The sequence below is a fragment of the Strongylocentrotus purpuratus genome, unplaced genomic scaffold (assembly GCF_000002235.5).
Source record: "Strongylocentrotus purpuratus isolate Spur 01 unplaced genomic scaffold, Spur_5.0 spur5_scaffold_5, whole genome shotgun sequence".
NCBI lineage: Eukaryota > Metazoa > Echinodermata > Echinoidea > Camarodonta > Strongylocentrotidae > Strongylocentrotus > Strongylocentrotus purpuratus.
This window is the reverse complement of record NW_022145611.1, coordinates 14,934,204-14,954,755: the sequence shown is the minus strand read 5'-3', so window position 1 is coordinate 14,954,755 and position 20,552 is coordinate 14,934,204. Positions and strand designations below refer to the sequence as shown.

The following is a 20,552-nucleotide window of genomic DNA, read 5'->3' as shown; positions in this document are numbered from 1 at the left end:
ATGGCCGAATTGTCTCAGGCCGACATGATTTGATTTACCGAGAGGCTAGCTAGGCTTGAGCCTTTGGCTTGAGCAGCTCGCTTGAGCTTGGGGCCGCGCCTATGACGGGCGGATCGCGCCATAAAGATGACAACTATACAACTATACATCCATCGAATGGATGTAGGGTTTTAACCAATCAGAACGCAGGAAACTGTACAACTATACAACTATACAACTATACGACTATGCAACCATACAGCTATAGAACGTATGTAAGGTTGTTACGTTTGCGGGCCGAAATGCCATAATTGCAAACAACCATACATCCATTCAGCTTTATGGTTGTACGGTTTTATCCAATCACAATGCAGGAAACTATACAGCCATGGCGGCGGAAATGTCTGTATAGTTTTATGCCTGTACGGTTTTAACCAATCATAATGCAGAAAACTATACAGACATGGCGGCGAGAATGTCTGTATAGTTTTATGGCTGTACGGTTTTATCCCATCACAATGCAGGAAACTATACAGCCATGGCGGCGAGAATGTCTGTATAGTTTTATGGCTATACGGTTTTGATCACAATGCAGGAAATTATATAGACTAGCCATGCATCGCTAAACTTATGCAATTAAGGCAAAGAATTTGTTGTTTAACCGAACGATATTCTAAATAAACATACAAATATTACTCCCCAACTTGGAAAAAGATGGACGAATTGCACCAGTTCATGCATTTCAGTCCCATTCATATAAATTCATCCAGGTCCAACTGCAAATGTCCACCAAAGTTTAATGTTCGGTTAGGAAAGGTACAAATTAATTAATTTAATTTATTCGTGTAGTTGATAACAATGTAGGTCCTCCACGTCATTAGGAATAATCATGTTGTAGTCTATATATACATTTGCCGATGGGTCTGTTGCTTAGAGAAAGATCTAGACCCTATATACCCTAGACTAGATCTAAATAGACCTAGGTCTAGATCTACAGTTGCCGATTTAGGAAATTAGATCTAGATCTAGACCTAGTCTAGTATTAGTAGATCTAAATAGGAGTAACTATAGACCTATAGTCTACTAACTATAATAGACCTAGATCTAGTCTACTAGAGTAGATCTAGGTCTAGTCTAATAATAGTCTAGATCTACTATTTACTAGTAGGTCTAGGTCTATGTATAGTAATAGTCCACTAAATTAAATAGAATAGTACTAGGCTAGACCTAGTAGTAGCAGTACTAATTAAGCACTAGATCTAGGCCTAGTACTAGTACTAGTACTAGACCTAGCTATCACCTAGTCTAGATCTAGTTCTGGTCGACTACTAGTAAATCTACCACTAGATCCAATATTATTTAGTACTAGTAGGCCTATAAGATCAATTTTTATTTTTATTTATTCCATCATTGCTTTGCTATGTTCAGCATTCAATGGCTTTAGAGGCATAAGTGTCGGCTAAATTCAGACATTCTCACCGCCATGGCTGTATAGTTTCCTGCATTATGATTGGTTAAAACCGTACAGCCATAAAACTATACAGACATTCTCGCCGCCATGGCTGTATAGTTTCCTGCATTATGATTGGTTAAAACCATACAGGCATAAAACTATACAGACATTCTCGCCGCCATGGCTGTATAGTTTCCTGCATTGTGATTGGTTGAAACCGTACAACCATAAAGCTGAATGGATGTATGGTTGTTTGCAATTATGGCATTTCGGCCCGCAAACGTAACAACCTTACATACGTTCTATAGCTGTATGGTTGCATAGTCGTATAGTTGTATAGTTGTATAGTTGTACAGTTTCCTGCGTTCTGATTGGTTAAAACCTTACATCCATTCGATGGATGTATAGTTGTATAGTTGTCATCTTTATGGCGCAATCCGCCCGTCATACGCGCCCCCGTGCCGTTCGCTACTGCTAGCTACCTACACAGTGCATGCATTGCATTGTATTGGCGTACTGTACTACTGCCGCTGCCGGTGTAACAGATTAAACGTTGCATAACAAAAAACGTGCCTGAGCTGTGGATCCAGTTGAAAGTGAAACAGATCAACCTTATTTTGCGCAGTAAGTTAAATTTTACTATGTTTTTTGCTGTAGTGAGACGACTAACAACAGCAGACATTCGCTTTAACAAGATGGAATTAGAGCAACTTTTAAAAAACCCACCACAAAAAAATGAACAGAATAGATCTAGTCAATAGACGTTCGTAGTCTACTCTAGGTTAACCCGGCATTTTTTCAACCGGGGAGCCTCGGCCGCGGCACACTCAGGGTGGTGGAGGGTGCCGCAAGACAAATTAAGTTGCATCATAACAATTTTTTAAAATAGCGTTGATTTCGTGAAGGACCTTTTTTTCAGGAACTGCTAGAATTAGTAAAAGCATTTTAAAGATAATAGTGCCTTTCTTCCTCCCTCGCTTAGCTTCAATTGCTGGCAACATTTTTGACAGCAAGGCCAGGTGCAGGTTGTTGTTTTAGTTTTTATGGCATGTCACTGTCATTCATTCATTCATGAATATTTATGCCGAATTTAAGTTGCATTAACAATTTTAAATGGAAGCAAAAAAGAGAAGGTGAACAAAATCGACGCTGTTCAATTTTTTGCATTTTGCGGAGATTCCAGACAGGTAGTTGTCTACATAAAATCATTGACCGTTTTGTATGTATCTTCTGGCCAGCCCGGTTCGGTACATTGAACAGGCTTCTCGGCTTGCATGTTCATGTGCAGCCTATAGGCCCCTCCAATACCGACCAAGGCCATGAGATGTCTGTCGGTGGGATTGTCTCCTTTCCGGGAAAAACAAGGACAAGGTGCCTTCAAAGGCTTTAGTCAGGCTTTACTATTTAGAGCTTTTTAGTCTATACCTCTCTCTTGTATACCATGTTTAGTAATTTACTTGAGAAGGCGAGATTCTGGAAGAATATCTTTTATTTCAAAATTACATTTGTTTTTACTAGACTATGCTTATAACATTTAGAATCAGGATAAATCTTGAAAACAAGATGCCCAAATATCCTCATATTTGTGAATCAAGGTCATGAACGAATATATGATTTTTTTATTCATGTGAATTTGGTGGCGAGGTGCCCTCATATGTGTCATATTGCATAGAGTATTCTATATCTTTTCTAGTCTAGTGTGTTATTGTTAATTACAACATAATTTGTTCCCCATTTTAAATTTGTCTTCTTCATTTATTTGCTTGCTCGCTATATTACACACGCTCGAAAAAATAGAAACAAATGCATGAAATGTGCCCATATTATGTACACAGCACTTGACGAGTGCCAGAGTGATGCAAAATGAATATTCTGTTATGAATTTTGGACTACCATAACTAATGTTGAAAAACGCTGGGTTAACCAAATACAAAGACTTGAAGGGGAAGCCCACCCTGATATTTTTATAAAAGCAGGAAAAATGAGAGAAACAAATTAGTGAAAATTTATGAATTTTTAAAATTGTCATCAGTGAGCACATTTCGGCAACACTGTGACGTATCGTGCCAGGTCCTTTCCAATTTGATAAATTTCATAAACTTGTAGGCCTACTTGCTTTGTTATTGATGAAGGAATAGATTTGTTTCATACAGAAATTGTATAAATTAACTCGTTAGGACCTTTGCAACAATTATATTTGGGAAGAATGTATGATCAAAATTTTCTTAAGCCTATCTGCACTAGTTTGGCTAGGAGGGATTAGGCCTCCCTGCTGGTCACTGACAGGTGGTTATCTCATCAAATCAGCTCTCAATAAACATAAGAAAAAGGAGATCATGGGGGACCAACAGGTACCGCTTAGGGACTGTTTGCTATATTGAGGGCGCAAGAAGCTACAAGTAGTGCAGTCCTGCTTTAAGGGAAACTATACATTTTGAAGTTTTTTTTCAGTTCAGGCCCTACAGGTCAAATGGAAGGGGAGCTCGCAAGATACATCACAGAGTTGCCAATATCTGTTTGATTGATTGATCATACCTTCAAAAACTTCCTTATTTTTAAATGTATTCTGCTCAAACTTTCACTAACCTCTTTCTCTCATTTTTCTGCTTCTATTAAAACCATCTTAATGTCAGGGTGGACTAACATGTGTTTTTCTTTTGACACTCTTCTTCGTCTCTCTTTGGATTCGATGAAGCCAGTCCTTTTTCTTTCAATTTTGTTGGTTATTTACTACTTTACTTTTTTTTATCTTCCTTCTCTATTTCAGAAATGGCTTCCATAGATTTCAGGTATTCCATTCGGGATTTTGTCTCAGAAGTCCCAAATGCAAAGAATGGCAACTGCAATGGGAAATACAGTCGAGTAAGTTTATTTTAAAAAATTACAGAAGTACTTGTAAGCTTACATGTATAATGATTGTGCATGTTTGCAAGGCTACATTTTATTTGACATCATAATCATACCATACATATCACAGTTATCACCTATCCTTGCTTTCATTTCAGACTGGTTATTTTTCCCCCTATCCTGACAAAGTAACATTGAGTTTATCTGCTATTTACATAAATGAAACCAGTGCAAAAAAAAACTTACAAAGCTGCCCAGTCACTATGAGGACTTGTAAAGACTAATGGGCAATTCAACAGATCTGTTCCCTGATCATATCAAGCTCATCAAATCATTTCTCATGCAGGGTCAAAATTTAGTTCAAATAATTATAGGTTTAAAGTTCTAGTGGTCATTGAGCTTGGACTTAAAAAGATGACAAGTTGTATTTGATTTTGATGAAATGCATTCTTAAATGGCCAGAACTATTATGCAAGAGCCCCCTTGGACTATCTCTCTCTCTCTCTCTTTCTCTTTCCCTTTCCCCCTATATATGTACATGTAAAATTTCATTTACTTTGCATACATTTGTATACATATATGCTTCATACTTCAAAAGATGGAGTATTTAATTAAAATTTTTGTTATGAATTCTTTGCCATTTTGTATCTTTAGCATAACTGATTACCTGCTTGACTTAATACTATTTGTGCAATATTGTTTATAATAAGGATCTTTGTCGAGACAAGCTTTCGTAATTAAGTTTAATGTTAATTTGTACAGAACGAAGAGGAATAACATTTGGCAAGATACCTTTCATCAATGGACTTAATGTGTGCACTAGTGCAAGGTTTAAACCTGGCCTAAAGCAAGGAAGCTTTAGAGAACACAGGACAAAGGGTTATATGAATTGTGTTGATCTTACTGACATCTTTCTTTGTTCTCTTTAGTTTGACCAGGAGTTGAGAGGAAGGTGGGATGAAGCGGTTGAGAAGGGGTACTTTCGTTACGAACTAGGTTCGTTACCAACTAGAGTTATAGAGGGCCCTCATGGATTTGTTGCTCAGGTAAGTTTTCTGATGGTCAAGATGTAGTCATTATTGAAAATTACTATGGAACATAATTTGTATGCGTTATTAATGTTTTTTTCGTATGAAGGAAAACAAAAGAGGTATATACATACCGTAAATCTCCGTGTATAAGACGCACCTGTGTATAAGGCGCACCCCTATTTTTTTTGTGTTGTTGTTGTTGTTGCCGTTTGTTGGCTGGCCAATCCGCCTCTAAATATTTTCTCTCAAGATTTGGGTCCCCCCTCTTGCTGCCGGCTGGATCTGCCCCTGTTTAGTGTACACATGAATTCAAAAGGAGGCAAAAGAAACATTGGACCAAAGTTTCTGAAATCTCATGCAAAATCTTGATTGTCTGGAGGCCTAACAAATATGCTTTATAAAACATGCTTTACATGAAACCAAAATAAGATAAACTACTCATCCCCAATTTTCCCCCCGTTAAGAGAACTCCAACTTCTGCTTAAAATTGAGGTCACAGCTTGGATGTTGACGCACCCAGATATCACTTTCTGGTTGTGGCATCTCAAGTCACATTTTAGGTAACGGAATGTCACAATGATAGAAGGTACTGATTTTAACTTTTTCCTGCAGTATACAGGAACGGAAACGGTGTGATAGGATTTTAGATAAAAAAAGTTTCCTATGACAGACTACTATGCTGGATAATTATGTGGCATACAGGTACAATGGGGATATGTAGTATAAAGCAGACCCAGTTGGTGACATTAAATAGATAAAAGAGTAAATATATTAATCATATGTTTTTATTAATTATCCTTTACTTACAGTTGAATGTGAAACGCGCAACTGAGAGGCGGAAACCGCAAGAGATCAAAAGTACCAAACAACCATTCAAACCAGAAGAATTCAACTTCAATAAAGTCAGACCTCATGAGGTAAGAAAACAATTACCCCCTGTTCATTACAGGAGAAGTTCACCCTGATAATAAGTTGGTCTCTGTTGTATATAGTATATACATCACTAATCACTCTGAGACATTTATAAAACTAAATATGACTCCTGATTGGAATGAGTGCAGTTTTTAGTAAAGTTGTTGGTGTATGTCATCTTTCGGGCCCAAATCTACCTACCTTACGTAAAACTCAACTGCAAGCATAACCCTAATCTTACACCTTTGACCAAATAAAACCCAGAGTGGTTGTTGCCAGTGCAAATGCCTGAGCATTTGTGAAAGGAAGTGAGTCTGAATGAACATGGCCTCAGGGCTTGATCCAGGATTGTCAAGAAAAATTAGGTTAGGGGCAGAATATCTCCTGATATTGATTTCATCTAAGTTATATGATTTTGAAAGTTTTTTATAGTTTTTTTAGGAATATGATATTTTTATATTTTTAGTTGTAGTACCAAAGCCTTCCACTCATATTTAAAAATATAAATCCTTGGGGGGGCATTGCCATTTCATCCCCCAACCTTGCTCTGGATCAGTCTATTCCCTTTAATTACCCAGAATGATAGTTCTTAAATCGCAATGATCTTTCACTCGCGTATGAACTTTTTCTCATACATCTTTAGACTCTCATGGAAATGCATCCCGAGGATCTTTCTTGCTCGTCTATAAATGGAATCACCAACGGCAACGGCATCGTTAGGTCACATGCTGAAAGGGAAGAGTGCATGAATGGTGAAGGAGGGAGGAGCAAGTATCAAGTCATCATCAACATCAGCCCTCTAGAATATGGCAATGTTCTACTTGTACCTAGCCCTCATTTATGTCAACCACAGGTACTTTAAATGCCTCTTTTTTTTGCATGCATATGATGCAGCTGCCAACCATTTCTATTTTGGAGGAATTATTGCTACTTTGGGGCCTGTTATGAACCCTATATTCCTTTCTTTTTCTGAACTCTAGGCATGTACGAAATACACTGCATTCCTATGGTTGCCTTCAGAGATTCCTTCTTTTTTGTGTGGAAGGATTTTTTTGTGCTATGCATTTTGATGCATTATGTCAATATAGTAATAATATACGTAGTCATATGATTACATACTGAAAAACACATGTCATTAAAGGCGCAGGTATACAGTACAGCTTAGTGAATTAATATCTCGTCTATTCCTTTGCCTGCATGCATACTGATGATATACGTTACATATGATAAACAGGAATTTGTTTACCCTTAATTAAATCCAGTGAAATATAATCATGCAGCCTTGAGTACCATAACAGCTGCGATTTGTAAAAGTTTACATCGACATGTTTTCCTTAATTGATTATTTTGTCAGCAAGAATTTTCCTGAATTTTTTCTGAAATTCCCCTTCTGAGAGGTAAGGTAAGGAGCATTTAAGAACTGATGTACCATAATTACGTTGTATAAACTGCCCTCGTGTATTAACAGCACCCCTCTTTTTTTTCTTTTTTTTTGCCGACTTTTTTTGGCCGACTTAAAAAACAGTATAGGACCTAGGATAGAACCTTGTGGTACGCCGTGTAATAGAAGAAAAATTGGAGGAATTATTATTATAAACTACATATTGAAATCTATCAGAAAGATTACTTTCAAACCAAGATGACGGACAAATTTGAGTGTTGTTCTAGTTTCCAAGTGGTGAGTCAACACACCGATTACTGAGCTGGGAGACATTGCCAGGCATAGTGCCAGGTGGAGGGGCATATATCGAAATTTGAAAAAAAAAAAAAAATTGGTGTACCGTGTATAAACCGCACCCTCGACTTTGAAATTTTTTCGGCGGCAAAAAGGTGCGGTTACTACACCGTTAATTACGGTATTATTTTTTTTACTTTTGTCTCCCACAGAAGTTTTTAAAATATTATTTATTCATTATTTTGTGCTTTCATTTTTTCTAGATTGCCACAATGGAAATGATTCAAATAGGTGTTGAAGCTGTGTTATTAAGTTCAAGCAGGTATTTTCCATTTACATAATTATTATGAATACTGTATGCTAGAACTTGTCCCATAGACTTTATATGTTTTATATGTTTTTATTTAGAACCGGTGAACAGCTTTGTGAGTGAGTAAATGCATATAACTGTCATTGACATAGCAGGATCTTCAGTCAAGAATGGAAAAAGTAACTTTCAACAGCTTTTTATGCCTCCGCCACCATCATGTTTTCGGGTTGTCCGTCCGTACGTCCGTCCGTCCGTACGTCCGTCCCGTTTGACCGTTATCACAATATCTCAAGAACCATTTAAGATTTAAACTTAAGACTCGGGAATAGTATTTATCACCATAGGAAGACGATCTGATTAGATTTTGGAGTACGTAGGTCAAAGGTCACAGGTCACAGAGGTCAACTTATGAAATTCCTTGTATTGAGTTTGTTAGCGCGATATCTCAAGAACCATTTGAGATTTAAACTTCAAACTTAAGGATAGTATGTATCACCATAGGAAGACGATCTGATTAGATTTTGGAGCACGTATGTCAAAGGTCAAGGGTCACAGAGGTCAACTTATGAAATTCCATACATTGAGATTGTTATCATGATATCTCAAGAACCACTGAAGATTTAAACTTCAAACTTAGTGATAGTGTGTATCACTATAGGAAAACAATCTGATTACATTTTGGAGCACGTAGGTCAAAGGTCAAGGGTCATAGAGGTCAACTTATGAAATTCCATACATTGAGATTGTTATCATGATATCTCAAGAACCACTGGAGATGTAAAAACTTCAAACTTAAGGATAGTATGTATCACCATAGGAAGACGATCTTATTAGATTTTGGAGCACGTAGGTCAAAGGTCAAGGGTCACAGAGGTCAACTTATGAAATTCCATACATTGAGATTGTTATCATAATATCTCAAGAACCACTGGAGATTTAAACTTCAAACTTAATGATAGTGTGTATCACCATAGGAAGACAATCTGATTAGATTTTGGAGCACGTAGGTCAAAGGTCAAGGGTCACAGAGGTCAACTTATGAAATTCCATACATTGAGATCGTTATCGCGATATCTCAAGAACCACTGGAGAATTTTCACTTCAAACTTAATGATAGTATGTATCACCATATCATAATATCTCAAGAACCACTGGAGATTTAAACTTCAAACTTAATGATAGTGTGTATCACCATAGGAAGACAATCTGATTAGATTTTGGAGCACGTAGGTCAAAGGTCAAGGGTCACAGAGGTCAACTTATGAAATTCCATACATTGAGATTGTTATCATGATATCTCAAGAACCACTGGAGATTTAAACTCCAAACTTGTTTAAATTGCTCTATGGCGGAGGCATCATTTTCGACTGCACGCAGTCAAAATTCCATCTAGTTTTAGTAATAACATTTTCTGTGTAATTGTGGGTGTGGAAAATGCAACACTGTCCTTTCCAACTTCCTCATTATTCCAATTGTAAATTGTGTGGTGTGTCAGAAAAATCATTTAATTATTGTTTTCTGCAAGTGTTTTGAAAAATAGGCTGAATTACTACCCTGACTCCCCCCCCCCCCCCCCATCCTCATTAGAATTTGTTTAGTGAAAGCCCTGACCTGAAATATAATAATGATATTTTTCAAATTTATAATCAAAATGATAGCTTTTATAACCGTACAGCCAGTCAATTTGATCTATATATTGGAGAATAATTGGACTGAAATCATATCGTGAATATGATTATTATCATATTTTAACAAATTTTCATGCATTTTTTTCTCTATCTGTTTTCATTCACAGTGCATTGAGGATAGGTTACAACAGTCTATGTGCTTATGCTTCCGTTAATCATCTTCATATGCATGCATACTATGTTCATCACAGGCTACCAGTAGAGTACTGGGTAAGGCAAATACAACTCAAACCTACTTTGATAGCAACAAAGACAAATGAGATGAAAAAAAACTTAATATATGAGATTATTTTAAGGATTCCTCTTCCATACACTATGAATATGACCGACAAAGAAAGCGGACAAAATATACAGTTCCTCAGGTAGACAAAGGAACATCCCTTCACTGCTATTATGTAAAAAGGTGAATATGCATGTGACACCTGTTCTACACATTTTTACATAATAGCAGTGAAGGGATGTTCCTTTGTCTACCTGAGGAACTGTATATTTTGTCCGCTTTCTTTGTAACTCATGTTCATAGTGATACTGGTGATTATGGTTGCTTTGACAGCAGACAAGAAAAGTAAGATGTAAGTCTTAATATAAAAGGAGAATTATAATGGTTCACACCTTAAAAAGATTTTCCTTTATTTTTCGTACCTGTTCAACCTATACTTTTAAGAAACACTATGATTATGGTTGCTTTGACAGATTTGACCTGTAGGCACCAATCAAACGAACTTCTTACTTCCTTTGTATTTGTATATGTTGAGTTTTTGCTTGGAAATTCAAAAAATAAATAGAAAATGGAAGAAAACCAACTGTACAGAAATATTACCTGTCAAAAGAAGATGTAATTTCTTTTTGTTTCTCTTTGAATAATTCTACAATTATTTGTGTTTGTTAATTTAATCAGGAATACTTATTGTATTGTGCATTGAATGTGTAGAGATATTATGCTCAATTCAAACCGTTGTTTCCCCTTTCCTTTATTTCATGAACTTTTTATATTTGCTGTGCATGCCATGCATGTACTATGTGCAATACCATCACAATATCGCAATTGACATTATGAATAGGTTTCTTTAACTATGAAATTCCTAAGACAAAGTCGGACGTATATTATATGAAGATCTTTAAAAGGAAGTTACAAATATGCAACAAAGAATATCCCAATTTGTTGTCTTTCACAATAAAAATATATCTTTTCACATTGATAGCCAACAAAGGAAGTGGTCGGAGGACAAGTTCATGAGACAATCGGATGGCCAGCGCAAGCATTCATGCTACAAATGAAAAAAGAGAGTTATTTTGATGGTATCAGGTAAGCATCACACATGATATATTTGCCCTTTACCCTAAACAAATTGAAGCCAAAGGAAGTGGAGTACTAAAGTTTTGGTAGCAAAATCCAAAGGAATGAAAGTAATTCCAGTTAATTGTTAGCTGTCATCAATCTAAAGTGAATTGTGATGGCCCTTACCTCCCTGAGAATGTGAAACTGCATGTGAAATTTAGGATCAAGAGCCCTTTTCAGGTGGTCAAAGTCTTTAAGATGATTATCTATACCGGTATTCCTTTACATTGATTAAATATATGTTCGAGGCAAGCAGAATACATGCAAGTATATGATAGCATGCATGTTTATAGAATAAATTGAGCATAGTTGTTTGAAATCATGACCATGTACATATATTTAGCATTTGTAGCTGTGAGTTCACCAGGATCAAAATGGGTTTGAATCGCCTGCTCTTATTTCTTGAATACACATTTCATTACGCTAGACAGAAAATGGTTCTTGTTCCCTCCAACTTTTATATCTGTAATGTACTTGGCTATGTTGTCTTCTTGCTGCCTTCAGCTTTTTCAACAACAAAGAACACACACACAAAAAAAAAATGTTTTGTTTTGTTTTTTAATTTTTTTAAACCCATAAAAACCACTGAATCGCATAGAAACATGTACAAGTAAACCCCCGCAACCCCAACAAAAACTTTGCTTTACAATTTTCTCTTTACATTTTAATGAAAGAGCAAACATTTTACTAGACCATACTTGCGAGTAAAACATTTTTCTGAAATTACTAATGGCCTGGGGCCAACGGGCCATTAGTAGTGTCAAGTTTTCGTGAAAATCTGATTTTTTAGGATACTCGGTCTGTTTTTTTGTGTCAAGAGGTTTGCATCTCTGCTTCAGATCATACATAGCCCCTGTCATGGTTTGCAAATGGCTGATGCCAACCGTAAGAATAGACTCTAAAAATAGATTGTCTGAATTTCTGGTTGAATAATGTTTATAATCTGTCTGCAGGGACCTATTCAGGATAGTCAAGCATCTTCAAGATAGGGACATAGCTCATAACATGTTCTTCACCAGGGGCTTGACGTTAGGGCCTAATCCTCAAGAAGATGGACAGACCATAAGACTAATTCTCTGGCCTCGCGTCTCCTCTTTCGGTAAGTCCTGCTCTCAGCATGAAAAACGGCCTTTATTGATACATTAGAGGTGTGATCAACTGGAATTTTGTATGTGAAGATTCACCTTTTCATGCTATGGTCACAGCTCGCTGTGCGTCCTTTTGCATGTGCACTTTTGCAGCTGCGGTGGATCGTAGGTGTGCACAGAAAGTATATATTCTGTTTAATTACAATCTGAAACATGATCCTGAAGCGAATTTGTAACATCATACTGAATCCGATTAAATTGTTTCCTGTTACGTATTTCAGTCAAAATGTAATTATTATTTTTAATGAAGAATATTTCTTCATCTCCCCCCCCCCCTCCCATTAGCATGTGTGAAAAAGAGCACAGCATCTTTTGTTTGTATGCTATCATCTCATCTGAATTGTTTGTTTTTTGTTTTGTCTTTTCTTCTTCATTGGGTAATGCTTGGACATGAAGTAATGAAGAAATTTAATTGTAATAATTTTCGGTGTATGGGTAAAAGAGATTGTAAAGAAATACAATTTCCTATATCCATCATGACAGATGCCTTTTCATAAATTCTCACGTTTTGAATATTTTGCTTGAACTCCTTGTAGGTATAAAAGGGAATGATGCATTTAATGGTGCTTGTTGTGAACTAAGTGGTCATCTTCCTATCAAACGTAAGTATAGTCACCATTATTTTGATGCTTATTTTGATTATGATTGTACCCCGACATCTTCTGGCCACATTTTTTGCCAGGTCGTTTTTAAACAATGGTGTTAGGGTTAGGGCTTATTAGAGCTTTTCAGTCCATGGTAAATAGTTATGAATTTGACCAATCAACTGTCCTGCTATGGGTTTCAGTTGGATGACCAGGACCCCGTCTTACAAAGAGTTGTGATTGATCCAAATTAATCGCAATACCAACTTTAATTTCACCGGTCATTTTCTCTCTCGCTTTCTCTTTTTTTAAATAGATACATAATAATAATAATAATAATAGTATATAATAGTAATAGTAAGCAAATAATTACCGTTGGTGAAGGTGATGGGACAAACTATCACTTCCGAGGCGAACTGGATGTAGCAGCTATCTTTCCGAAGCGAAGCTGAGGAAAGATAGCGTATATATTCTGATCGACGAGGAAGGGATAGTTTGCCATCGCCTGAAAACCAAAAGGTGATTATTTGCTTTATATTCCACATCTAAAACAATTTAATTACAAAAAGAAGAGGACGTGTATGCATCTACATAAAAGACACCTAGGCCCAAAATTAACACCAAAAAAGTTTAAGTTTAACCCAACCCCTTGAGGGTAAGGTGCGCGCATGTGTTTTCTTTAATTGCGCTCATTGGTAATGCGCGCTTAATTATGCCTGTTTTAGTGCGCGTTTGGATAATCTTCAGTGAAAGTACGTTGCCCTTTGTAGATAGTACCTCTATCTTCAATGAAAGTGCGTTGCACTGTGTAGATAGTAGTACTATCTACACAGTGTAACAAACTTTTTGCTTTTCCCATCAATAATGGGCGAACTATCTTTCCTCACGTGATTTACTTTTCACCAATCGAAGAGCAAGATTCTTAGTATGTGGGATATAATAATATATAATAGTATATAATTGGTGATAATATTCCATGAAACCCAGGCCGCAAAGGCTGGACTTCAAGGTTATCTGATAGAGGTGGTCAGTGGCACTTGAGCGATCAGTTTTCTTATTGCTCTTTGCTAGACGTCTGCTGCTTTGCGATATCATATCGACCAAATTATTTGACGGACATTTATTTGTATTTATGAATATTCATTGTAAGTTGTGATTAATTCTGTAAGAATTCATTTTTGTCATTACCAGAACCCCAGGCTACCTTTGAATTTCATCCATTTTTATGCCTCCGCCACCGAAGGTGGTGCCGGAGGCATCATGTTTTCGGGTTGTCCGTCCGTACGTCCGTACGTCCGTCCGTCCGTCCGTCCGTCCGTCTGTCCGTACGTCCGTCCGTCCGTACGTCCCGTTTGACCGTTATCACAATATCTCAAGAACCATTTAAGATTTAAACTTAAGACTCGGGAATAGCAGAGATGCCAACCCTCCCGATTTCATCGGGAGGCTCCCGATAATTCACCCCAACTCCCGACCTTACGATCACCATCCTTATCCTCCCGATTTATTATAAAAAATTAAAAAAATGATTTTTTTTTTTTTTTTTTTTTTTTTTTTTTTTGGCGCTTATCAGTATATATATCTGTGAATTGAATGAGAAATATCGTCTGTTAACTTTAGCATGTAGTAAATCCACTATATTAAAAGACAAATTAAGAGTAGCGAAAGATTGTTTCAGCATATGGATCGCCGTAACCAATGCGTGGATATTGACACAGAATCCAAATGGCGGAAAATCAGCTAAAGAAGACCAAGAAATGGTATCAGAAGTATAAGACCGAACACTGTATCATATATATGAAAGGAATTCATCATGCATTTTGTACAATTTGTATGTTATTTTAAAAAAAAGTGGGAATTATTGAACTAAATACACATGTAAAATGCTGCAAAATAAGGCTCAGATTGCACCAGAGAGCATCTAGAACCCCAGAGCTTCCAGGGCCCTAAGGCGGGCCCTGGACCCCGGCCGCATGGGTCGGGCGCTACGCGCTCGAGATGTGCGCTACGCGCACATTATTTGGTGTCCGTTACAAATCCTCCCTATTTATGTTTTCCAAAAGTTGGCATCTCTGGAATAGTATTTATCACCATAGGAAGACGATCTGATTAGATTTTGGAGTACGTAGGTCAAAGGTCACAGGTCACAGAGGTCAACTTATGAAATTCCTTGTATTGAGTTTGTTAGCGCGATATCTCAAGAACCATTTGAGATTTAAACTTCAAACTTAAGGATAGTATGTATCACCATAGGAAGACGATCTGATTAGATTTTGGAGCACGTATGTCAAAGGTCAAGGGTCACAGAGGTCAACTTATGAAATTCCATACATTGAGATTGTTATCATGATATCTCAAGAACCACTGGAGATTTAAACTTCAAACTTAGTGATAGTGTGTATCACTATAGGAAAACAATCTGATTAGATTTTGGAGCACGTATGTCAAAGGTCAAGGGTCACAGAGGTCAACTTATGAAATTCCATACATTGAGATTGTTATCATGATATCTCAAGAACCACTGGAGATTTAAACTTCAAACTTAGTGATAGTGTGTATCACCATAGGAAGACGATCTGATTAGATTTTGGAGCACGTAGGTCAAAGGTCAAAGGCCACAGCGCACATTATGAATGCAAAAACAGCTTGTGATCGCGTTATCTCAAGAACCGATTGATGGATTCATGCCAAAATTAGGTCATGTTTGTTACTTGCAGAGCCAATGAACTGAGTAGATTCTTGGTTCATAAGGTCAAAGGTCAAAGGTCATGGGCCCATTATGTATGCAAAAATAGCTTGTGAACGCATTCTCATTAGAACTGACAGATGGATTACTATTTAACTCAGAACATCTTGCAGAGCCAATGAACTGAGTAGATTTTATGGTCATGAGGTCAAAGATCAAAGGGTCATATATGTATATGAGAAATTGCTTGTAATCACAATATTCTGAGAACCTGTCAATGGATTACCATTGAACGTGAATTCAATTTTTTTTTTCTGTTTTGGTTTGTAAAATTGCTCTTTAACGGAGGCATCATTTTCGACTGCGCGCAGTCGAATTCCATCTAGTTTTGTTTGTTTTTAATGTATCAGTTGAGCAACGCTACGACGACCTGACTGACGAGCAGTGCTGTGAGTTACTCGAGTCAAACTCTCTATCACCCGAAGATTATGCAGCTCTCAAAAAGGATATCAAGAACATCTTCAAGTAATTTAGGGCTTGTATTCATAGAGGTGGACAAGGTAAAAGCATGGTTTAACATAATCACTGGTTCATGCAGTGCAAAGTGTCAGTTTCTATTCTGTACAAGTTACTGAAATTCTGTAATAAAAAATCCAGTCATGAAATAAAATTGAGAAATTAATTTTATAAATAACGTGAATTTTGATTATTGAGTTACAGGGTCATGTTTTTTTTTAGCGATTTTCATTTTACAGAATGAAGAGATTCACACTTGGCACTCCATAAAATTCCTGAACTGAATCGACCCACCATAGAGTTGGGGTTTAAACCTGAACTAGAGTTAGAGCAGTTGAATGAATACCAGCCTTAGATATTAGAGCTTGTCTGTGAGATGATATGAAGATGTTATTTCCCTGTTCAGCTGAAGTTGAAATATGTATTTTGTACCACAATTATGAAGAGAAAAAAAAATCATTGATGCTGTTTGCTCTTCTCGTGCCGTCACAAGATGTACAAATGGTTTATCTTGAGGGAATTGTGAAATGTGATTTCAATTTTATTATATCATTACGTCTGACCCTCGTAGCTCGCAAACCCGAGTAAATGGCCATGAAGTCGGGTATTGAAATACCCCATTCTTTGCTTGCTGCAGAGGAGGCCTAACCCAACTGATTAACTTGTTTTCCAAACATAGTTCACGCTACTTTCCGTCTCTCTCTCTCTCTCTCTCTCTCTCTCTCTCTTCGACTCTGTTTCTTTCAGGCTGCCTCCTTCAGTCTCTCTCCCCTCTCTTTACTCTCCTTTCTATATCTCCCTTCCCTAGTTCTCTGTCTCTCCCATCTCTCTCTCAATCCCTCTCTCATGTTTATTTATTTATGTCTCTCGATCCATTCCCCGGGTGTCCGTCTCTGTTTCTTCCTCTCTCCCTCTCCCTCCGAAATTTTAATTATCTTTTCTCCCTTCTCTCTCTCTCTCTCTCTCTCTGGTTGGCAGCCGCTTTTCTTCTTCTTCTTCTTCGGTCTTCTGTCTTCTTCTTCTTCTTCTTCTTCTTCTTCTTCTTCTTCTTCTTCTTCTTCTTCTTCTTCTTCTTCTTCGGTCTTCTGTTTCTTCTTCTTCTTCTTCTCCTTCTTCTTCTTCTTCTTCTTCTTCTCAGTCTATAGTGGCCTAGTCTTTTTCTCCAAGTCGAAGCGACAGTCCTCAGGTTTTTCCTGGTTGAAAAACCCCATTCATAAATTATGAGTCCTCAAACTCGGGTTTTGAAACACCCCCTTCACCCGCGCATTGATAATAACAAGAAAGTTCTCTTTACACTGCACTATTTAAGGATTTTCTGTCTTGTGTCAGAAGCTTGTAATATCTTAGTTGATATTGACATGTACTTTTATTATCAGTGAATACTCATGCAACGGAATTCAGCTTCTTAATGAGGACTAATTTCTGCGCGGATTTTTATTAGGGGGACACTTCGTCCGCACATGTGGACAACTCAGTGCAGTCACGTTAGGGTTACTACCATTGACCTAGAGGTCAGTGGTTACTATGGGGGTTACTATGGCGATCTGTCAATCTCTCTTCTCCCTTCCAGCAACGATCACTGGCAAAACCACATTGTTGACCTGGCGATCAGTGGTTCTTGGCAGCCTCCCAATACCTCCATCCAAGCAAGAACCAAGGGGGTATTTCAATTTTGCTACGAGGAGTTTACGTCATGTGAAGTATAATACACGTTTGCTGCTGTATTTAATATGCCAAATCTATAGATATATATTTATCTACATTAGAAATTCTCTATTCATCTCAATATTAATAGAATTATGTTGCTAATTTTTTTTTTTTTTTTTTTTTTTTGTATTTCATTGTTTTTCTGTTTTACCATTGATTTTAGTCAATTGTGACCATGTGTAAAAATGTTATATCTCAAAGTGACCAGGTAATTGAAAAAGGAGGAAAAAAAAAATCTGAAAATTATGATTCCAAGAGTTTTTACAGGTTCTAGACTACTTTGATTACATTCGGAAAAACGTGTGTTTCGTTAGAACTTACTGCTTAGTTTTATACAAATCTTTTTTATCTTGTATGCCATTCTTATCTGAAATATTCTGGTGTAATATGAAGCTTCATTCTGAAAGGCTTTTTTAAAAAAAGCTTGATGACTTATTTCTTTTATGTTATCTCTCACCTTAACATCTCTCTTGTCGTTTGTTTCAATGCCTCTGCTGCAAGGTAGCCGGAGGCATTATTTTATTTTGTAATCTGGATTCTATGGAGCCTTTGAAAGGAGTCTGTCTTGTTATTTTGATTTAGTTATGACATGTTCATGAATTTTTTGAGGGTATTTAAGACCTCAAGCCTTGTTTATTCTAAAGTCATCCACGTAGCATATTCAGATTGCCATAGATGTGACAGATTTGTGGATGTAAAACAATTCAAATACTGGAAAGACACAGGGCAGTTTGGATGTACAGTATTATACACTTTTGTGTATGTAATATAGATGTAAAAAAAGGGTATATTATTGCATGCTCTGCACAACTATTTATTGAGTGTCACATGATAGCTTTTCAGACAATCAGATACTCTCTAAGTACCTTATCTTGTATTCAGGGTAAAATATATTTGTGATAGTTAGTCTGTAACTATAAAAGTGCACTTATTGGGTGGTATTCTCATAAGTTAAGCCGGGACTAAGTCCAGACTAAACAAGAATTTTAGTTCACACTTCTATGGAATGCTAGGTGTCATCTTCCTCCTTCAATATTCATGACAAAGGTAATCTACCAAAGACTTTGTTGAAATTCAGTTTATACTCATATTATCTTTTTCTTCCCATTTCATTGCAAAATTAATTTTTTGGACACTTTTCATTGGAAGATTAAAATAATCTGTACAGGGTAAATGAGTTGGCAACTGGCACTCCATAAAATTGTGGACTAACTTAGTACGCGCTACCGGAATACCACCCATTTATTTTATTATTCTTCCTTTCTTATATCTGTCCTGTTTGTTGGCATTTTATGTTGTACAGTAAGTGACAAATATTGGTAAATGATAGATGGATCATTTCTCTACTTGTTTTGTGATAATTTATTTCTTCTGTCACATTCTTCATGGAATGATATAATTGGTAGACAACGTGTCTAGAAATGTTGCTTGTCCTATTTTTGTAGATTCCCTAGTTGTTAGGATTGTGTGACAGTCTGTTTTGATAAGTATTGATAAATGAAATTGTAATCAATTTGAGATTAATTAATATGTTGATATGTAATTATCTGATCAATTTGTAGAAAGCGTTTAAAAAACCAAAAGGAAATGGGAGATATTCATAAGCATACTACATTTTGTATTTTTCTATTTGCATTACAAAGCACCTATAGTTGCCTATTTGTGGATTGCCTTCCAGATAATGATCCAAATAATGTTGAATTCTGTTCTTTGTTTTTGATACAAGAAGCCAGTGTAGTGCAATATGTGTAGGGGTTATGTAGTCTAACTTCCTGCCTCTTGAAAGAATTCTGAACGTATTGCGATTTCTTCAGATGATGCTGAGTTATTCCAGAGAGCACAGAATTTCCATCGTTTCACTGTGATGATATTAAGGCATGTACGATTACAGCAGCCACTTAATCCGAAAGCCCCTTCCAGACATTTCTTATCTGGGCATAAACATTTAAAAACACATAAACATTGGAAACACAGTAAATACCTTCTTGAAAATGACGAGCTTATAACTTTGTGTCATCTTTATAAATATGGCATTGCTAATTTAGCTTAGCTAAGGGACTAGTCGGGTATAAGTGAACACTTTTAAATAGTTGATTATAATGATTATGACAATCACTATTATTATTCATGCACATCTCCAATAAATTTCATTGTAAATGGAAATTAAATTGAAATAAGATTGGGTAAAGCTGAATCATTTTCATCCTTTTCAGTTCCAGCGGTTGTGTAGACATCTTTCATTTTTAAGGTAGAATATCTGCACATTGGTTCAGAAGAAATTGAAACAAATGGAGAGCGACGAAGGAGAACAAATATAAGAAAGCCTGAGGAGTAAATTAGTATGAGAGAGGAAAAAAGAAAATGAAAGAGAAGCAGAGAGAGAGAGAGATATAGGGGGAGTGACAGAGAAAGGGGGGCTATAATGAGATGGATGACGGTAATGATAAGGAGGATTTGGAGTAATTGAGAGTGAGAGAAGAAAGGAGATGGGTTTGTGGGGAAAAAACATTAATAGGATAATCAACGGATGATGAGTAATTGAGAGAAAGAATAATGGAAATGGAGAGATATGGGGATGGACTATAGAGAAAATACTAACATGGGAGATAAGAAGGCAAACAAGAGAGTGAGGAAAAAAGGGAAAATGAAACGAGGGGGAGAGAGGGAAAGAAAGAAA

At 36.7% G+C, this 20,552-nt stretch overlaps 1 protein-coding gene across 1 annotated transcript; it reads left to right on the top strand.

Moving 5' to 3' along the window:
* The first annotated feature begins 1,975 nt into the window (after positions 1-1,975).
* LOC115929696 (GDP-D-glucose phosphorylase 1-like) lies at positions 1,976-16,305 on the top strand. Its single transcript, XM_030999546.1, has 11 exons — positions 1,976-2,056; positions 4,200-4,294; positions 5,209-5,325; positions 6,120-6,227; positions 6,866-7,075; positions 8,161-8,219; positions 10,003-10,105; positions 11,098-11,201; positions 12,188-12,333; positions 12,919-12,984; positions 16,063-16,305. The coding sequence occupies exons 2-11, from the start codon at positions 4,202-4,204 to the stop codon at positions 16,179-16,181; spliced, it is 1,125 nt and encodes a 374-aa protein (XP_030855406.1). The 5' UTR covers positions 1,976-2,056; positions 4,200-4,201; the 3' UTR covers positions 16,182-16,305.
* The last annotated feature ends 4,247 nt before the right edge of the window (positions 16,306-20,552 follow it).